This window comes from Oncorhynchus kisutch, linkage group LG14, assembly GCF_002021735.2.
Source record: "Oncorhynchus kisutch isolate 150728-3 linkage group LG14, Okis_V2, whole genome shotgun sequence".
Classification (NCBI taxonomy): Eukaryota; Metazoa; Chordata; class Actinopteri; order Salmoniformes; family Salmonidae; genus Oncorhynchus; species Oncorhynchus kisutch.
In genome coordinates, this window is record NC_034187.2 from 61497584 (window position 1) to 61517910 (window position 20327).

Below are 20327 nucleotides of genomic sequence, written 5' to 3' on the forward strand. Positions count from 1 at the left end.
TGCCAGAGAACAACAAGATCGGCAAATTCGCCACTGGCGCCCTGTGCTCTTCACAGATGAAAGCAGGTTCACACTGAGCACGTGACAGACATGACAGAGTCTGGAGACACCATGGAGAACGTTCTGCTGCCTGCAACATCCTCCAGCATGACCGGTTTGGCGGTGGGTCAGTCATGGTGTGGGGTGGCATTTCTTTGGGGGGCCGCACAACCCTCCATGTGCTCGCCAGAGGTAGCCTGACTGCCATTAGGTACCGAGATGAGATCCTCAGACCCCTTGTGAGACCATATGCTGGTGCGGTTGGCCCTGAGTTCCTCCTAATGCAAGACAATGCTAGACCTCATGTGGCTGGAGTGTGTCAGCAGTTCCTGCAAGAGGAAGGCATTGATGCTATGGACTGGCCCGCCCGTTCCCCAGACCTGAATCCAATTGAGCACATCTGGGACATCATGTTTCGCTCCATCCACCAACGCCACGTTGCACCACAGACTGTCCAGGAGTTGGTGGATGCTTTAGTCCAGGTCTGGGAGGAGATCCCTCAGGAGACCATCCGCCACCTCATCAGGAGCATGCCCAGGCGTTGTAGGGAGGTCATACAGGCACGTGGAGGCCACACACACTACTGAGCCTCATTTTGACTTGTTTTAAGGACACTACATCAAAGTTGAGTGTGACTCCAAATCCAGACCTCCATGGGTTGATAAATTTGATTTCCAATGATAATTTTTGTGTGATTTTGTTGCCAGCACATTCAACTATGTAAAGAAAAAAGTATTTAATAAGAATATTTCATTCATTCAGATCTAGGATGTGTTATTTTAGTGTTCCCTTTATTTTTTTGAGCGTATATTTACACACCGACGTTTTCCTACTGTACTAACCTACCTTTTCATTCTGTACAACACATTCAACCTCGTTAAAACACATCCACACACACACACGGCACAGCGTAGAGACAAAGATTCAGGCACCACCTGGACGTAAATCTGCTGGGGTAATTTAGAGTGTTTCTGTGAGGCATCGTTCACAAACGTCCAATCAAACGCCCCAGTTCTTTTGTCCAATCAAATTCATCCTTGTCAAATGAAGTCGTTGAGCTCCGCATCCAGGGCAGCGGCCATCTCATCAGCCTCTGAGCTGCTTCCTTCCTCTTCCTCATTAGAATCCTTGGTGGACTCGTCCGCCGACTCCCCCTCTTCCTCCTCCTTGGCCTCAGCAAGCTTGCGCTTCTGTCCCCTGGAGAGAGAGGGAGAGAATGGTTGATGAGTAAAACCTTTTTGTCTTGACACTTACTGCTATTGACACAAACAGAATGATCTCCTAATATGATGTTACATCGTGTGTATAGATCATACTGAAGGCAGGTCACTTAGGCATTACCAGCAGCACAACACAACAGCAACAATATTTGAGTAAACAACCAGACATGAAATCTGAACAGTATTACAGCCATGTGGGGGTCTTTGGTAACTATCACAACGCTATTCAGACAGAACAGGGGGTTACTGATGTACCAAATCTCCTATATCCCTATCCAACATGAAAAGGACTCACCACTATATTGAAGATTCATAATTTGCCTTGTTCCACACAAGACTGCTCTAACAGTAACACCCCTGAGAACAGTCTGATGTAATGAGAGAGTAGGACTCTTCTCTTCTCCACAGAGCTGCAGCAAGTCTTATTCTACTGGAGCTGTCTAGTTACTGCCGCTGTACCTCTATTCTCCCCCAGCCGACGCCATTCACAGCCGACGCCATTCACAAAAGGGCTGACGGATCACACGCCGTGTGATACATCCGCCTTTCCTTTCTATTCCAGTTAAAGGAGAGCGACAGACACAGACAGACAGAGCGAGAGACTGATGCAGCCCCAGCACCTCACATAGGAGCAACGTACACCCTGCCCAGACCAGCGAGACCCCCCCCCCCCGAAGGACTAGCACCAAGAGAACCCATGGCAAGAGAGCCTACACCCAGACCACAGTGTCACCAGCCACGCCCCAACCAGCTGAGACCACCCCAAACAATCCCTGGCCACACCCTATACAGGCCCCCCCAGATTAGGCCTATGCCCCTTCTGGCCCCACGCCCCTGCATCAAGGACCTCAATATGACAGCAGGACATACGCCCAGGCCGTGAGCAGAGCAACAGGCCCAACCTCCACTAATACACTGCCCAAGCAATGTATTATCCGTTATTATCAATTATTTTACCAGGTAAGTTGACTGAGAACACGTTCTCATTTGCAGCAACGACCTGGGGAATAGTTACAGGGGAGAGGAGGGGGATGAATAAGCCAATTGTAAACTGGGGATTATTAGGTGACCGTGATGGTTTGAGGGTCAGATTGGGCATTTAGCCAGGACACCGGGGTTAGCACCCCTACTCTTACGATAAGTGCCATGGGATCTTTTAATGACCTCAGAGTCTCAGGACACCTGTTTAACATACCACCCGAAAGACAGCACCCTACACGGGGCAATGTCCCCAATCACTGCCCTGGGGCAGTCACTGCCTTAGACCAGAGGAAAGAGTGCCTCCTACTGGCCCTCCAACACCACTTCCAGCAGCATCTGGTCTCCCATCCAGGGACTGACCAGGACCAACCCTGCTTAGCTTCAGAAGCAAGCCAGCAGTGGTATGCTGCTGGCATCCTGCAACCTAAGAGCTATGTATTCGATTCTCAACATGCTCTGCTCACACCTACTGTAATAGTCGTGGCCTAAACCACACGAAAACAGCACTAGACACTATGGAACACAAAGCTTTTACTATCTCATCCTGGAATATACAAGGTCTGCGGATATCTGCCTTTGGCCTAAAGAACAGGAACCAAGACTTCAAAGAAATTGGAAATACAGACAGTGTCATCCTGCAAGAAACATGGTATAGAGGAGACAGTATTGCATCGCAAATATGCCCCCCTAGATACAACTAAGACAAAACAACCAAAAAAATGGGTCACAACTCATGCAGCTTTGTCGCACGCTGTGTCTGTACATAGTCAATGATAGGCTTCGAGGAGACTCCTATGGTAGGTACACCCACAGCTCTTCTCTTGGCAGTAGTACTGTAGATTACTTTATCACTGACAACCCAGAATCGCTCAGAGCATTCACAGTCATCCCACTGACACCCTTATCAGATCACAATATAATCACAGTCTACTTGAACAGAGCAATACTCAATCATGAGGCATCCAAACCAAAGGAACTGAATAATATAAAGAAATGGTATAGATGGAAGGAAAGTAGTGTAAAAACCAACCAAAAAACTATTATGCAACAATAAACTTCCTGGACAAAACATTTCACTGTAATAGTTGGTGTAAACTTGGCAGTAGAAAGCCTAAACAGTATATTTGACCTTCCAGCTTCCCTACCAAATCAAAATATGTCAAGCAGACAACCTAAGAAAATGTACAACAATGACAAATGGTTTGATGAAGAATGCAAAAACTTAAGAAAGAAATTGAGAAACCTGTCCAAACAAAAACATAGAGACCCAGAAAACCTGAGTCTACGCCTTCACTATGGTGAATTACTACAATACAGAAATACAATACGGAAAAAGAAGGAACAGGACGTCAGAAATCAGCTCAAGGTAATTGAAGAATCCATAGAATCTAACCACTTCTGGGAAAATTGGAACACACTAAACAAACAACACAAAGAGTTATCTATCAAGCTGGTCCTGGGGCTCTGTTCACAAACAAACACCACAGAGCCCCAGGACAACAACCCAATTCGACCCAAACAAATGAGAAAACCAAAATATAATTACTTGACACATTGGAAAGAATGAACAAAAAACTGAGCAAACTAGAATGCTATTTGGCCCAACACAGAGAGTACACAGTGGCAGAATACCGGACCCCTGTGACTGACCCAAAACAATGTACAGAGTCAGTGAGCATAGCCTTGTAATTGAGAAAGATTGCCGTAGGCAGACCTGGCTCTCAAGAGAAGACAGGCTGTGCGTACACTGCCCACAAAATGAGGTGGAAACTGAGCTGGATTTCACAACCTCCTAACAAATATATGATATATTAGAGACACATATTTCCTTCAGATTACACAGTCCCACAAAGAATTCAAAAACAATTCCAATTTTGATAAACTCCCATATCTATTGGGTGAAATACCACAGTGTGCATCACAGCAGCAAGATTTGTGACCTGTTGCCACAAGAAAAAGGCCAACCAGTGTAAATTTGAACTATTTGCACATTGTTACAACACTGTATACAGACAGAATATGACATTTGAAAGTAATATTTGTGTGTGAGTAATATTTACGGTTAACTTTTTATTGTTTATTTCACTTTTGTTTATCCCTTTCACTTGCTTTGGTGTAACGGATGTGAAACGGCTAGTTAGCGTTTCAATCGGTGACGTCACTTGCTCTGAGACCTTGAAGTAGTAGTTCCCCTTGCTCTGCAAGGGCCGCGGCTTTTGTGGAGCGATGGGTAACGATGCTTCGTGGGTGACTGTTGTTGATGTGTGCAGAGGGTCCCTGGTTCGCGCCCGGGTATGGGCGAGGGGACGGTCTAAAGTTATACTGTTACATTGGCAATGTTAAAATAGGTTCCCCATGCCAATAAAGCCCCTTGAATTGAATTGAGAGAGGTGAAACCAAATGGAGACAGGATAGGACATGTATTCAAGAGACCAAGGGACTCCCCCCAGGGGAGTGAAGGGTTAAACATACCCACCTCTCCCCTCCTCCACCCCTGGCTCTGTGACATCTCCCCTCTCCCCCCAGTGACACCTCCGCAGCAGAGGGCTCGTTAGCATGATGCTAATGAGGCAGGTAGGGGAGCATGTACAGTAGGATTACATCACACACACACACACACCTCCACAGAGAGAGAAGGGGGCTTTCTCATTAGTGGTCTTCTGTCAGTTTGTCCCCCTAACCCTCTCACCAACCCCCACACACACAGAGCAGCAACACTCTTGATTAGTGTGTTCATTAAAACTAGAACCGCTGAAGGCCGACGCCCACTGCCGTTTGATTTTGTGGTGCACCATATGAACCACAAGTGGTGGCGCTTATGTTCACGGCAAATCATTTGACCACACGCCTTGTGTGTTGACGAAACTCTTTTCCTTTGAATTCATCAACAAAAAAGATGTTACTGGACTTTATTACTTACTTGTGGTTGGGTAGGTTACTTTCTAAATATAATCTGTCCAAAATTGTAATCAGTAAGGTAACTTTTGGATGACCTAAACTCAATAATGTAATCTGATTACCTTCTCCCCTTTAAGAGGCATTAGAAAACGACAAAAATGATCCATCAAACATTTGACTTCTGGTCAGACACGCTCAGGTGGAACAAATTTAGATTCATCCTGCCAGCCACTTTTACCCCTGTTAACAATCCCTCCAGTACCGCTGCACACTGGAATAAAAGTACTGGCACTGACCTACCTGTATATAACACCTGTATATAACTGCTCCTTTTCTCTTCCCTCACAGGTTTGATTTATTATCTATATTACTACCATTATTGCGCATTATCCGGAAAGAGCCCACAAGTTACGCATTTCAACTGTACTCCTTTACACCTGCTGTATCCTGTGCATGAGACAAATCTGGAGATGAGAAACTTCAAAAGAAACAGCTACTGGACTGTATTACTTACTACTACTACTACTACTACTACTACTACTACTCGAGAACTAATCTAATCTAACATTATTATTTTTTTAGAATAAAATGTATGACATTGTGGTGTTTTCAATGAGTTTCAGGCCTGTAGAGTAGGCAAATACAAAACCTATCCGTAGCCTACAGGTATCAACAAATCACTTTTGTACGGTCCAGCTTTACTTGATGTGCATCTTATGGAGACTTCCTAAAGCCATCATATATGCTTCATAAGCACTACATAAATGAGCCACAAATCTATAAAACATATTTCATGCTCCATATAGGTTTAATAAATGTGAACAAATAAATTTATGTTATGTCACACAGTTATGACACATTATGAATCTTTAGAGAGCATGATATATGGTGATTTGTAAAGCATCTAAGTAGTGCTAATGAAGCCCATAAGATACTCTTCAAATAAAGCGGGAATGACTCTTCTTTCTATATCATTTCAATGATATATTTCCACAAAGGTTTCTTAATGCAATTCATCTTTTATATTTGTGTTTTGAATTATTTATCAAGCATTGGTGCTTATGTTTACGGCAAATCATTTGACCGTTCGCGCTTGCGGGTTGATATCCTTTTACCTTTGTGAAATGATCTGTAGGCTCCTGGGAAGCCCAGCGGTTCTACTGTTAAAGGTCAGAGGTCATCTAACTTTAGTTTAGGAAAAACTCCTAAAATGGCAGCCCAGGTCTAGTACAGTAGCCTGCTGTGTGAAACGTTACTGTCTCTCTAAACTGAACCTTCAGGTGTCGCCCTAACTATGGAATAGTCTTGTCATGCTTGCAACTGAATGACCTACTGGCATCAGGCTGTTTGGTTTGTAAACATAGAGCACATATTAGGAGGTAATAGCAAGGTCATGTGGTGGCTAAGAGCAGAGTTGAATTATATCTAGTATTGTATTTGTGTTATCACAGCAGTTACATTACGTTTTTATTATGGTTGTCTTTTCAAAACAGGACCATCTCAGCAGGCTGTCATCTGAGAAGTGGAGTCAAACTGATCAAACTGATCTCATCAGTGAAGACTGGCTGCTGACAGCGAAGAACGTGTGTGTGTTTATCTGTGTGTGTGTGTGTTTATCTGTGTGTGTTTATTTGTGTGTTTATCTGTGTTTATATATGTGTGTGTGTGTGTTTATCTGTGTGTGTGTGTCTGTGTGTGTTTATTTGTGTGTGTGTGTGTGTGTTTATCTGTGTGTGTGTGTCTGTGTGTGTTTATTTGTGTGTGTGTGTGTGTTTATCTGTGTTTATATGTGTGTGTGTGTGTGTGTATTTATTTGTGTGTATGTGTTTGTGTGCGTGTGTATTTATTTGTGTGTATGTGTTTGTGTGCGTGTGTATTTATTTTTGTGTGTGTGTAACAGCTCTACATTAATAGTCAGACTCAGGGGGAGGCTGTGTGTGTGTGTGTGTGTGTGTAACAGCTCTACATTAATAATCAGACTCAGGGGAGGCTGTGTGTGTAACAGCTCTACATTAATAGTCAGACTCAGGGGGAGGCTGTGTGTGTGTGTGTGTGTGTGTGTAACAGCTCTACATTAATAATCAGACTCAGGGGAGGCTGTGTGTGTAACAGTTCTACATTAATAGTCAGACTCAGGGGGAGGTCTAGTCCCAGTCTGCTGTGCTACAGCAGGGTTAGCTAACCCTCTAAACAGAGACTTTCCCAAGATTCCGCTCAGACCCTGCTAGACTCCGCTAGAACATGGAGATGACGGAACCTTCTGAAACAGCTCCTTCATTTGCATTTTCTCATTAGAACCTCTGAGATCAGCCAATAACAGAAAACAACTGGTCTGATGTGTTTCTGAAATCACTCAGTTCGGGGAGGAAGAGACTCAGAGAGAAACACCTACATCAAAGTTATTCTAAACAACATCTGGCCTAACACTATCGAACACCTAGAAATCACTATGTAATGTAGTAGCAGCAGGGGCCAAATCGGCCACAAGTGGATTCTTTACATTTCCTCGAAGCACTTACTCTCAGAGCACCAACTCTATCGAATTCAACGTTTTTATCCAGGGAGAGAAATGCTGTATTCTAGCAGTCCCGCTGCAGGTCTGTGGTGAACGCTGAAAGGAGCACGCCTGGCTAAAAGGCTAAACTATTGATTGGCTCTCAGCCCAGAGAGAGAGAGAGAGAGAAGTTAAGACATATGAAGCGTTCTGTAATGGCCTTAGAGAGACCACAAGACGAGACTGTCAAATGAACGAATAGAAATAGCTTGCTATTATCATGGTCATTTACAGAACTGTTAACTCATTCCGCATGACATGCATCTTTAAATTACCACTGTTAGAAAGACTGCTTTCTCGACCCAAGTCATCAAAACATCAGTCATCTTTAAAAGGAGATTGAAGCATTCAACTGAATGTAATCGGCTGAACCCGTGTCTGTCCCACATGTCAATATCATTATGGTCTGGTTGATTTAATTAACATACTGTCAGACACTGCTTCATGCATGGATGATTCAGAACAGAAGACAAATCAACTTTGTCTAATTACCTGGTGTTAGGGACACAAGGCACATCCGAAATCACTTCCTAATGCAATCATCTGTGGGCTGTGATGAGGCGGTGTCCCGTCTGAGGCAGTTTGTGTGTGTGTGTGTGTGTTGTGATTATATCCAGGGCGTCAATAGGACATGCTCCCCAGCCCTCTGCCATTGTGACGGTGAACTAACAGCTGTAGGCCACACCAGGCCATTCCAGCTCCACACACTGGTGTTAGTGTGATGGTAACTGATATGAATGGCACACAATGAGAAGAGAAAACAGGATTGGGAGGATAAAGATGACCTGAAGTGCTCCGTCTGGTCTCAGAGCTGTGTATTTTAGTCACACAGACAGTCCAGACAACACCAACACAGCCTACATGTTGCAGATAAGACTAGATGAGCTGGGGAAGGTATTGCAGAAGCTGGCGTGTTGTAGCAGTACACAACCCAGTGTTTCTGTTTTGGGTATCCCACCCCCCCACAGATAAGGGCAGGGCAGTCAGTAGTTAGGAAGCAGGCAGCAGAAACAGCTCTGTGAGAGACGCTACGGGGAAACACCAGCAGAGATGAAAGGGGATAAGAGGAGATGAGAAAGGGGGAGAAGATGAGAGATGGGTAGTGCAGAGAAGAGGTGGGTCCCCCCCCCAAAAGACTAGATACAACTCCATTTTCCCTGTCTGTGAATCGGTCTCTTCAATGTATATGCAGTTTACACAATACAGAGGAAGAGATGGTGATGTTGCAGAAGGAGAGAGCAGGGTGTGTGTGTCTGAGTGAGTAAGTGAGGAGGGAGAGCATCAGAGAGCGAGACGAGGGAATAGAGAAAGAAAGAGAGCGAAAGAGTAAAAGGAAGTCTGGGGGAAGCCCCGACACGACAGCAGACTTCAAGCAGCTCCGAGCTGTTCTTGAGAACACATCTGACAGCTCAGAGTTTGACACTGCTTAAAGAGAGAGAGAGAGAGCGCGCGCGAGAGAGAGAGAGAGAGAGAGAGAGCGAGAGAGAGAGAGAGCGAGAGAGAGAGAGCGAGAGAGAGAGCAAGAGAGAGAGAGAGAGAGAGAGAGAGAGAGAGAGAGAGAGAGAGAGAGAGAGAGAGAGAGAGAGAGATCCAGGGAATGAGAAAGGAGAACAAAGACATGTGTGTGGTGTGTTTGAGGGAGAGAGAGTGAGAAAAAGGGGAGAAAGAGGGAAGACAATACAGAGAGGAAGGGAGAAAGAGACAAATGGAATCTTTTCAAGGACACCAGAGTCTAAAGAGAAAATGGAGGCTCTTCATCTGCTAAGATGTATTGCCAGTGCAAATGGAGAATGCAGAACTTATCACAGTGCACCAGCAGTTCCTCTAACTAGTCACCACATTAACAGCGGATTAAACACTAATACCATGCAGGAAGTAGTTCTATCAACACTGGGTCCCAAATGGCACCGTATTCCCTTCATAGTGCACTACTTTTCCTCAAGCCCATAGGGCCTGGCTCTTTCTGTAACCTAATTAAAGAGCCACACAGAGGAAGATGAAAGAAGGTAATTTGGCGAGGAGAAGGAGGGGACAAGTTGTGAGGGATGTGTTGGGGATCTTTGCTTAGCCATATGCTGAAACCACAATCACTGTTTCAATACAGGAGCAGGGGAATGAAAAACACAGAAATTCAAAACAGCACAACAACACGCACCCACATAATAAAAACATTCATCCCAGACATTTTTTTTTTACCCAAGTGCTTTCTCTTCCCCCACAAAGTTGTTTCATCGATGACCATCACAGAACGAACTCAGTGAAAACCTGCTGAAGGTGCCAAAGCAAAGGCATCTCAGTCTCAGCTGAACGTGAGAGATGTGTGTGGAGTCACCCGTGTGTCCTCACATGAGTGTCACTATCTCCTGCCCCTCTGTCCCTCCAGTCCCTTAGCCCTCCCCCGTCCCCGTCACAACCAGATTAAAGGCTCTGGGCTTCCTTTCATAAGTCTGTTTTTTCCTCTCTGTTCCCTCTGAAGACACAGACATCTCTGGCAGGACTGTCACAGTTCTGTCGCTAACAGACGTGGTGGTTTCTCCTCACTGGGTTGTGTCCAAAATGCAACTGGCCAAAAGTAGTGCACTAGGGAATAGGGTACCATTGTGATGTACCCTGGGAGCTGAGCCCAGAGGTTTGCACTATACCTGATGCAGGTCTAACACGGTTCAGTACCAGGGTCAAGTCAGCTCCTTATCTTTAATGACTCATTATTTATTCATTGAGTTTGACCGGGTCAAACCCTGTTCATTGATTTATCAGCTCAGCCCCTTGACGTTCTCCTAACCCTGGCCACTCTCATTACTACTAGTGTAGTGTCTAACCCTGGCCACTCTCATTACTACTAGTGTAGTGTCTAACCCTGGCCACTCTCATTACTACTAGTGTAGTGTCTAACCCTGGCCACTCTCATTACTACTAGTGTAGTGTCTAACCCTGGCCACTCTCATTACTACTAGTGTAGTGTCTAACCCTGGCCACTCTCATTACTACTAGTGTAGTGTCTAACCCGGGCCACTCTCATTACTACTAGTGTAGTGTCTAACCCGGGCCACTCTCATTACTACTAGTGTAGTGTCTAACCCTGGCCACTCTCATTACTACTAGTGTAGTGTCTAACTCTGGCCTTACTGCCTATTTAAGCGAACATGTGTAGCTTTGTGCAGCTTTCAGATTAGCGTCCATTGATACACAGAACAGGAGTCTAAAATCTGCAGTGTGCTCAGTCCTCATCATTATAAAGGAAGATGCAGCGTTCAAGGCTAGATGCAGGCCACATACAATCAGCATTCTAAACCAAGACCCTGTAGGGGAACGGAATCAGACTGGAACCTCAATCTGTGCTCACACAACCGCTTTCATTATTATTTTATAGGCATGGTAAAGACATCCAAGCATTAAGCTGTGACTTTTATGAGCGACATCACTGACGACAGCTTAGGACACAAAGTCATCCGTTTCAATGCAACACGTGCCGCCTGCTTTCAAGTCGTTTGTTTTCAATAGCATAGATGTTTCACTTCACACTCGACTCCGCTGGCTTCCATGACGACTGAATAATCAGAGGTTTCCCTGAGGACCAATCACAGCTGCAAGATGGAGGGTAATTAAACTAATACTTATTTATTGTCTCCTGTCTAACTCAATATTTAAGCTGTGGCTGTTTGACTCTGCTCTGTAATGATGCTATTAACATGGCTGTACCGAGTTTAGACTGGCCACAACATCAGGTCAGAATGTTAGGCCTGGTAATGGAAACAGGCTTCCATGTGAAGCATGTGGACAAATAAAATACCCTAAAATAACAGAGGTAAAAAACAAGATGGAACAGTTGTAACATTTGATTGGTCCATCATCCATATTGCCATGTCTTCAAAGCTTTCGCGCTGGACTTCTCATTCACCCCCCCCAAGAATATGCAGTTGGTCCCCCCCTTTGCTGCTATAATAGCCTCCACTCTTCTAGGAATGCTTTCCACTAGATGTTGGAACATTGCTGAGGGGACTTGCCTCCATTCAGCCATAAGAGCATTAGTGAGGTTGGGCACTGATGTTGGGCGATTACCCTGGCTTGCAGTCGGTGTTCCAATTCACCCCCAAGGTGTTTGATGGGGTTTAGGTCAGGGCTCTGTGCAAGCCAGTCAAGTTCTTTCATAACCGATCTCGACAATCCATTTCTGTATGGACCTCACTTTGTGCAAGGGGGCATTTTCATACTGAAACAGGAAAGGTCTTCCCCAAACTGTTGCCACAAAGTTGGAAGCACAGGATTGTCTAGAATGTCATTGTATGCTGTAGCGTTAAGATCTCCCTTCACTGGAACTAAGGGGCCTAGCCCAAACCATGAAAAACTGCCCCAGACCATTATTCTTTCTCCACCAAACTTTACAGTTGGCACAATGCAGTCGGGCAGGTAGCTTTCACCTGGCATCCGTCAAACCCATCCGTTGGAATGCCAGATGGTAAAGCTTGATTCATCACTCCAGAGAACGCGTTTCCACAGGTCCAGAGTCCAATGGCCGCGAGCTTTACACCACTCCAGCCGACGCTTGGCATTGTGCATGGTGATCTTAAGTGTGTGTGCGGCTGCTCAGCCATGTCATGAAGCTCCTGTGCTGACAGTTCTTGTCGCTTCCAGAGCCAGTTTGGAACTCGGTTGTGAGTGTTGCAACTGAGGACAGACAATTTTTTACGCGCTACAGCACTCGCCGGTCCCGTTCTGTGAGCTTGTGTGGCCTACCACTTTACAGCTGTGCCGTTGTTCCTCCTAGACGTTTTCCACTTCACAGTAACAGCACTTACAGTTGACCGGGGCAGCTCTAGCAGGGCAGAAATTTAACAGACTGACTTGTTGGATAGGTGGCATCCTATGACTGTGCAACGTTTAAAGTCACTGAGCTCTTCAGTAAGGTCCTTCTACTGGCAATGTTCATCTATGGAGATTGCATGGCTGTGCGGTTGATTGTATACACCTGTCAGCAATTGGTGTGGCTGAAATAGCCGAATCTATTCATTTGAAGGGGTGTCTACATACGTGTGTGTATATAGTATATATATATATATATATATATATATATATATTCGCTGAACAAAAAATATAAAAAACGCAACATGCAACAATTTTTACAATTTTACTGAGTTACAATTCATTTGAGGAAATCAGTCAATTGAAAAAAATTCTATTAGGTTCTTATCTACGGATTTCACATGACTAGGCCCACCCACTGGGGAGCCAGGCCCATCCAATCAGAATGAGTTTTCCCCACAAAAGGGCTTTATTACAGACAGTCATCAGCTGTCCGTGTGGCTGGTCTCAGACGATCCCACAGGTGAAGAAGTCGGATGTGGAAGTGGGCTGGCGTGGTTACATGTGGACTGCGGTTGTGAGGCTGGTTGGATGTACTGCCAAATTCTCTACATCGAGGTGCTTTATGGTAGAAAAATAAACATTAAATTCTCTGGCAACAGCTCTGATGGACATTCCTGTGGCATTGTGTTGTGTGGCCTTTTATTGTCACCAGCACAAGGTGCACCTGTGTAATGATCATGCTGTTTAATCAGCTTCTTGATATGCCACACCTGTCAGGTGGATGGATTATCTCGGCAAAGGAGAAATGCTCACTAACAGGGATGTAAACACATTTGTGCACAAGACTGAGAAATAGGCATTTTGTGCTTCTGGAAATTTTCTGGGATCAGCTCATGAAATATGGACCAAGACTTTACACGTGGCGTTTACATTTTTGTTCAGTATATATTATTATATAGGAGGATACAGTACAGAGCAGGCAGCGGGCAGTTTATGCTTTTGAAACAGTCTGACCCTGTGACCTGTAGCAAACTACATGCTGGGTAGCAGAGCTAAAACTGAGACAGAAAACATTTGATACCACAAGAAACAAAATAATACTCACTACTCTCACTTTAACTGTAGGCAGAAGAGAGAAAAAGCCCAGCAAGCCAGAAGATGGAGGAAAAGCAGCAGGACTAACTGACCCTGCAGAGTTGTGTTTTCAAAATGAACCTTTCTCCTGGTGGCCAAGTTGGGAGCTGCTTCACATCAATAGCTCTGGGAGAACAGGAACCAAGATGTATACTTGGATCCAATCTCAGACGCTGACTTGAAAGAGTTTCTTTCAACTTCAGTACTCAGTATCTCACGCAGGTGGTGAAACTGACAAAATAACACCAACAGAATGCTGCTCAGATTTTTGTTTTATAACTTTATTTAACTAGACAAGTTAGTTAAGAACAAAATCTTATTTACAATGACGGCCTACTTGTAAAGGCCCTCGGCCAAACCCTCCCCTAACGACACTGGGCCAATTGTGCGCCACCCTATGGGACTCCCGATCACGGCCGGTTGTGATACAGCCCAGGTTCGAACCTGGGTCCGTAGTGACGCCTCTAGCACTGCGATGCAGTGCCTTAGACCACTGCGCCACTCCGGAGGCCAGATTACAAAGAGGACTTAACATTTTAAAAAAGTAAACATTGGAAAGAGAATGACGATGGGAAACGGTATATTCTCAGACGCAAGACTTGGCCTGTAGAGATAATGATGGTACCGTCTGAGTGGTAAACCACCCACCCTTCTACCACCAGCCTATAACACCACTCAGCCAGGAACATGCCCCCACCACCACCACCCTGCTACTTCCAACACACCCCAGCCAGGTAGTGAGCAGAGCTGGTTAAATGAGCAGCCTGGTCTCTGAGTTCTGAGGTGTCCTTCGTCAGACAGCTAATTGCCTTGTTCTGCCATGTGTGACGTGTCATTCTCTAATGAGGGCTCTGACAGACACTGTTCTACAGTCACCATGGGCTCTCTGACACTCTCCTCCACACCATGGTATCAGATAGTCCTCTCTACAGTAACCATGGCGCCACCAGTCATACTAATGGCAAGCTCCCACTGACCATGTGGGAAGGAGAAATCGCATACTGTCCTTCCTTGATATGTGGTCCAATCATGTGCATTGGAGGTGGTTCGGTGAATCACACTTGTGTAATGATTCACCTGGCCTGACACCTGAAGGTGTCTGTAGAATCAGAATGATTTGAGCTACAAACTATGAAAAGCTGAGACACGACACGTGGGGACATGTTTTGCTCTATGACGCTCACAAGCTACACAAGAGTCTCTACAAGGGTAAGGGGTTCTTCTACATAGAAGATCATAGGAAATCCCAGGACAGAGTGTCTGTCACAAACTCCACACAGTTGTCACTGACAGTTGTCAATAAAACTCGTGAACGCCACGGTTTATGTCAAATTGCTTTGTGTTCTATGTGTAGCCCTGGTCGTCCTGAAAAGAACATGGTAAAACACATTGTGAGGCTAAATATAAAGGGCTGGACATGCAGATAAATGAAAAGACGATTTTAGCAGGGGTCTCAGGAATGATAGGGTTAATTAAGAGGGGGGAAAAGGAATCTGCTTCCTGCACCCCGGCTTGGAACAGAGAGAGAAGAGAATAATACTGGAAACTAGGTCAGATTACTTGCAGTTTTCTTATTTGTGAATTTTTGTCTCTTCCTTTTTAGTATTTGTGAAAAGCCTTAGTAAGCATTCCCATTTCTCAGTCAGTCTGCCTCATCTCTCGCTCCTCCCCCGCATACAGCTCTGTTCATCCTACAGCAACACAACTCAGAAAGGAATGTGTGAATAACTTTGGACACGCTGCCTAGCGCTATACTACACCTTCCTGCTGGACTACCCTGGTCTGCTGGAGGCCTCTGGTTTGCTCTGCAGCTCTGGTGAGAAAAAGCCTGTCACGTCTCTGCTGTCTGCTCGGGGCAGCAGCACCACGCAGGGCTCAGGAGGCTCAGGTTGTGTCTCAAAATGGTACCCTCTTTCTTATAGGGCTCTAGTCAAAATAAATGCACTAAATAGGGCAGGGATGGGAACCTTTGATGGGGGTGAGGGCCACAAAACATCTGAACTCATCATGAGGGTCCGCAGTTCTCTCGTGGGGCTGCGTACACACAGAGCAAGGCTGTGTGTTACCTGCTAAATCATCCCCAGGGAAAATGCTCCCCTTCTCTCATCTTCACAGGATCCATTAGTACACGAGACATGTTCTGTTCAAAGCAGTGCTTGAGCAACAACAGGCTTACACAAGCTTTCTCCCGCACGCGCACACACTTCCTGTACAAAGATCATTCTCATCTTAGCTGCCTCTCCCAGAACACTCTATTTGACAGCTGACCTTCTAACTACCCGTATACATTCCTCCACACCTTTCCTTTCCTCTTCCATCTGAACAGCAGCTCTGGGCAGTAAAAGCACTAGAAAGGGAGGGAGTGGGAGGGTTGCTCAGTGACCACCAGCGGTAATGAAACAACCGTAGCAGTAAAGGCAGACAGAGAATATTTGTACCTAACACATCACAGCAGAGCCCAGAACAGCACACTGGGTGTACCTACAGTACACATAGAACACATAGGATTCAATTAAATCAACTGCACAACAATGTGAGCATTTGGTATTGCGGTAAAAGTGCTGACGCACCACTTTTACAAACTCATTTGAAGTAGTTTTTGTTGTTAAAAAAGAAAAAAAGAATCCTCTTCCTTTGAAGCGTCAGTCACCTGCAGAGTTTCCTTTATACTGTGGAATGTTGAAGTAAACCGTAGCGGAGCGATGACAACAGAACGCTTGGCAGGGTAAGCCAGATATGAGAGCTTCGACTTTTACAGTAATAAGGAAAACAACACCTGAAGACAAACAATTCAACATGGTTTATCCTGTTCTTAGCGTCTTATCTCAGAGTTACAGTCACTATTACAGTAGTCTAACAGTACTGTGGTCTTGTGGGGATGAACCCTACTGAAATATGTTCGCCTACGATTCACACTACTATTCTAGGTAATATCTTCAATTAGAAATTGATGTTGCTTATTTCTCCTTAGAGGGAATATTTTTCAAAATGCGCCGACCAGAGCTTTACCATAATGAGTGGTGTAATGATTTAGTAAATTCATTTAATTTCAACATTAATGTGGTTTATCAGACTCCCTGAATGAAACGCTATTCTCTACATAGCGTGGAAAGACTTGACTAGCCACATGAAGAGTCTACCCTCTGTCGTGGTAAAGCATGGATGCTGAACAAACCATTCCAGAGCCTCTACATATCCAACTCAACTGGACCATGAGACATTGCTAGAGAAAGCGGATGCTATAAAGTTATAGGTGGAAGACTGAGACCAGTGATGCGGTTTGGCTCTACTGCATTCTGCCTTTCATTATACAGAGGAAAGGGGAAAATGTTCATGGGAAACAAGTCTGACGAGCTCAACATTATTATCATGCATCAGCATGCGAAATTAAGCAGAAAAACTCATTTGAACTCAAACATTGGTGCCCGACAAGATGAACGCAGCGGGTATATCTCTCTCCTTAGAGAACTTGTGTGAAGTGATTAAGATGAGGAACTGCTTGAAGTAGCTTTGTGATCGGCACTCTTATGGTATTGATAACGGCAGACCGAACACTTCAGAAAGAACCGTTTATGCGTTAAAGACATCACATCCAGTTACTTTTCAATGAATACAAAACCAATCAATTCAAAGTTATCCCCAAATTGTTTGGAAGTCCTATTCAAATACACAACCTATCCAAAGTGACACAAGGTGGCTCTTCTGGATTCAGTCATTTGCTGTGTATTAAGTCTCCCGTTTGAAGCATTGTATGTAAGAGCTACAGTATGCATACGCTTAAAGACCCCATCCAGGTACTGGACGCAGACACCAACACCTACGCATTTAGTACTGGACAGTCCCTGATACACAACTTCATTCACTAACAGCACTAAAAGGGATGTGGGCCAGTTTAATTTAGGAACAGAGGAGAACATACAAAAACCATTAGCTATCCCACCAATTATATAACACCGCGTAGAAACCCCTGAGGTGATCCACGTTTCACTTTGTATGGATTTTTTGGGGGAGGGAGGGAGGGAGGGAGGGAGGGGGGAGATAACAAATATGTAAATGAGCATTCATATTTTGAATTCTATATTTCATGAGAACATGAATATGAGGCGTTTAGTTAATCCCCTGTACAGAGGGCAGAGTGCCAGACATGCACATCTCTCTGTAGCAACACTAGCTACAGCTTAAGGAGGGAGGGAGGGAGGAAGGAGGGGGGCAGAGAGAGGGGGAGGGAAGAAGGGAGAGAGGCAAAAATAAAGAGAGAATAAGACATATGTGAAGGTGGAGAGGGAAGGATAGAGAGAGTGAAAGAAAAATACATTTTATTATTTTATTTTTAAAAACATTTGAGTCATTTAGCAGATGCTCTAATCCAGAGTGATTTACAGGAGAGCCAATACGGTTTAGTGCCTTGCTCAAGAGCACAGACCGATTTTTCACTTAGTCGGCTTGGGGATTAGAACCAGCCACCTTTAATTACTGGCCCAGCGGTCTTAACACTAGGCTACCAGCCACCCGATGACAGAAAGAACGAGGGAAAGAGTGACAGAAAACAGACAAAGCATGCTGCTGAGATATATTTACCTCGTCTGTCCAGTCAAGGAACACATTTGACAAAAGGAAGAGAAACTGATGACAGCCTGTCTCTGTGTTTTAGTTCTGCACCGAGCAGAGTGAAGAAGCCCAAAGCAGCAGCAAAATGTCAATAAGCCGCTGTCTCCGTAGTCTTATTTCACACAAAAGAAAAGGCAGACATGCCCAACATGGTCATTTATTATGAAAATGTTTGACGCTGTATTAATTGTTCTACTTGGTTGATTATGATACACTGTATATAAGTTCTGGTGTTGATTACTGACGCAGATGCATTGTAAATCATCCAAACTGACGCAGATGCATTGTGATCATCCAAACTGACGCAGATGCATTGTGATCATCCAAACTAACACTGATGCATTGTGATCATCCAAACTGATACAGATGCATTGTAATCATCCACACTGACGCAGATGCATTGTAATCATCCAAACTGACGCTGATGCACTGTGATCATCCAAACTGATACAGATGCATTGTGATCGATCATCCAAACTGATACAGATGCATTGTGATCGATCATCCAAACTGATACAGATGCATTGTGATCGATCATCCAAACTGATATATACATTGTGATCATCCAAACTGATACAGTGTGGTCCTCCTAACTGAGGCAGACACAGTGAGGAGGAATACGGTAGCTAAGTAGGGCATGCAGCACCTAAAACCTAAATACTGCATTACATTACATAACAAACCCCCTCTACTCCTGAGGGCTGAGGTGGTTGGGAAGGAAAGGAAGGCAATGACGATACAGAAAAGCACCCTAGTACAATACAGCATGGCGTGGTTTGCTCCATGAGTGTTTACAGCAAAGTTTACACAAACGTTATCATCTAAATAGTGATGAGCTAGCTATCCGTTGACATGCACTACCAGTCAAAAGTTTGGACACTTACTCATTCCACGATTTTTCTGAATTGTTTACTATTATTTAGATTGTAGAATAATAGTGAAGACATCAAAACTATGGAATCACGTAGTAACCAAAAAAGTATTAAACAAAACAAAATACATTTTAGATTCTTCAAAGTAGCCACCCTTTGCATTGATGACAGCTTTGCACACACTTGGCATTCTCTCAACTAGCTTCATGAGGTAGTCACCTGGAATGCATTTCAATGAACAGGTGTGCATTGTTAAAAGTTCACTTGTGGATTTTCTTTCCTTCTTAATACGTTTGAGCCAATCAGTCGTGTTGTGACAAGGAAGGTGTGGTAAACCGAAGATAGCCCTATTTGGTAAAAGACCAAGCTCATATTATAAAGAACAACTCAAATAAGCAAAGAGAAACGACAGTCCATCATTACTTTAAGACATGAAGGTAAATCAATCCGGATTATTTCAAGAACTTTGAAAGATTCTTCTAGTGCAGTCGCAAAAACCATCAATCTCATGAGGACCACCACAGGAAAGGAAGACCCAGAGTTACCTCTGCTGCAAAGGATACATTATTTAGAGTTAACTGCACCTCAGATTGCAGCCCAAATAAATGCTTGAGAGTTCAAGTAACACACACATCTCAACATCAACTGTTCAAAGGAGACTGTGAAAATCAGGTCTTCATGGTTGTATTGCTGCAAAGAAACCACTACTAAAGGACACCAATAAGAAGAAGAGACTTGCTTGGGCGAAGAAAAACGAGCAATGGACATTAGACCGGTGGAAATCTGTCAATTTTTGAGAATTTTGGTTCCAACCGCCGTGTCTTTGTGGAAGAGATATGATGGTGTGGGCGTGCTTTGCTGGGGACACTGTCTGCGATGTATTTAGAATTCAAGGCACACTTAACCAGCAAGGCTACCACAGCATTCTGCAGTGATACACCAACCCATCTGGTCAGCGCTTAGTGGGACAATCATTTGTTTTTCAACAATACAATGACCCAAAACACACCTCCAGGCTGTGTACGGGATATTTGACCAAGGAGAGTGATGTAGTGCTACATCAGATGACCTGGCCTCCACAAATCACCTGACCTCAACCCAATTGAAATGATTTGGGATGAGTTGGACTGCAGAGTGAACGAAAAGCAGCCAACATGTGCTCAGCATATGTGGGAACTCCTTCAAGACGGCAGGTAGCCTAGTGGTTAGAGCGTTGGG

The 20327-nt window shown here is 44.5% G+C and overlaps 1 protein-coding gene across 1 annotated transcript in view; it reads right to left on the bottom strand.

The window, feature by feature from the left end:
* Positions 1-813: 813 nt before the first annotated feature.
* The window catches only part of LOC109903527 (RNA polymerase II subunit A C-terminal domain phosphatase), a 109928-nt gene continuing 90414 nt past the window's right edge, over positions 814-20327 (bottom strand). The window contains exon 14 of the mRNA XM_031788704.1: positions 814-1236. Within this exon, the coding sequence (XP_031644564.1) occupies positions 1080-1236 (157 nt within the window). The 3' untranslated portion in view covers positions 814-1079. The remainder of the gene's footprint in view (positions 1237-20327) is intronic.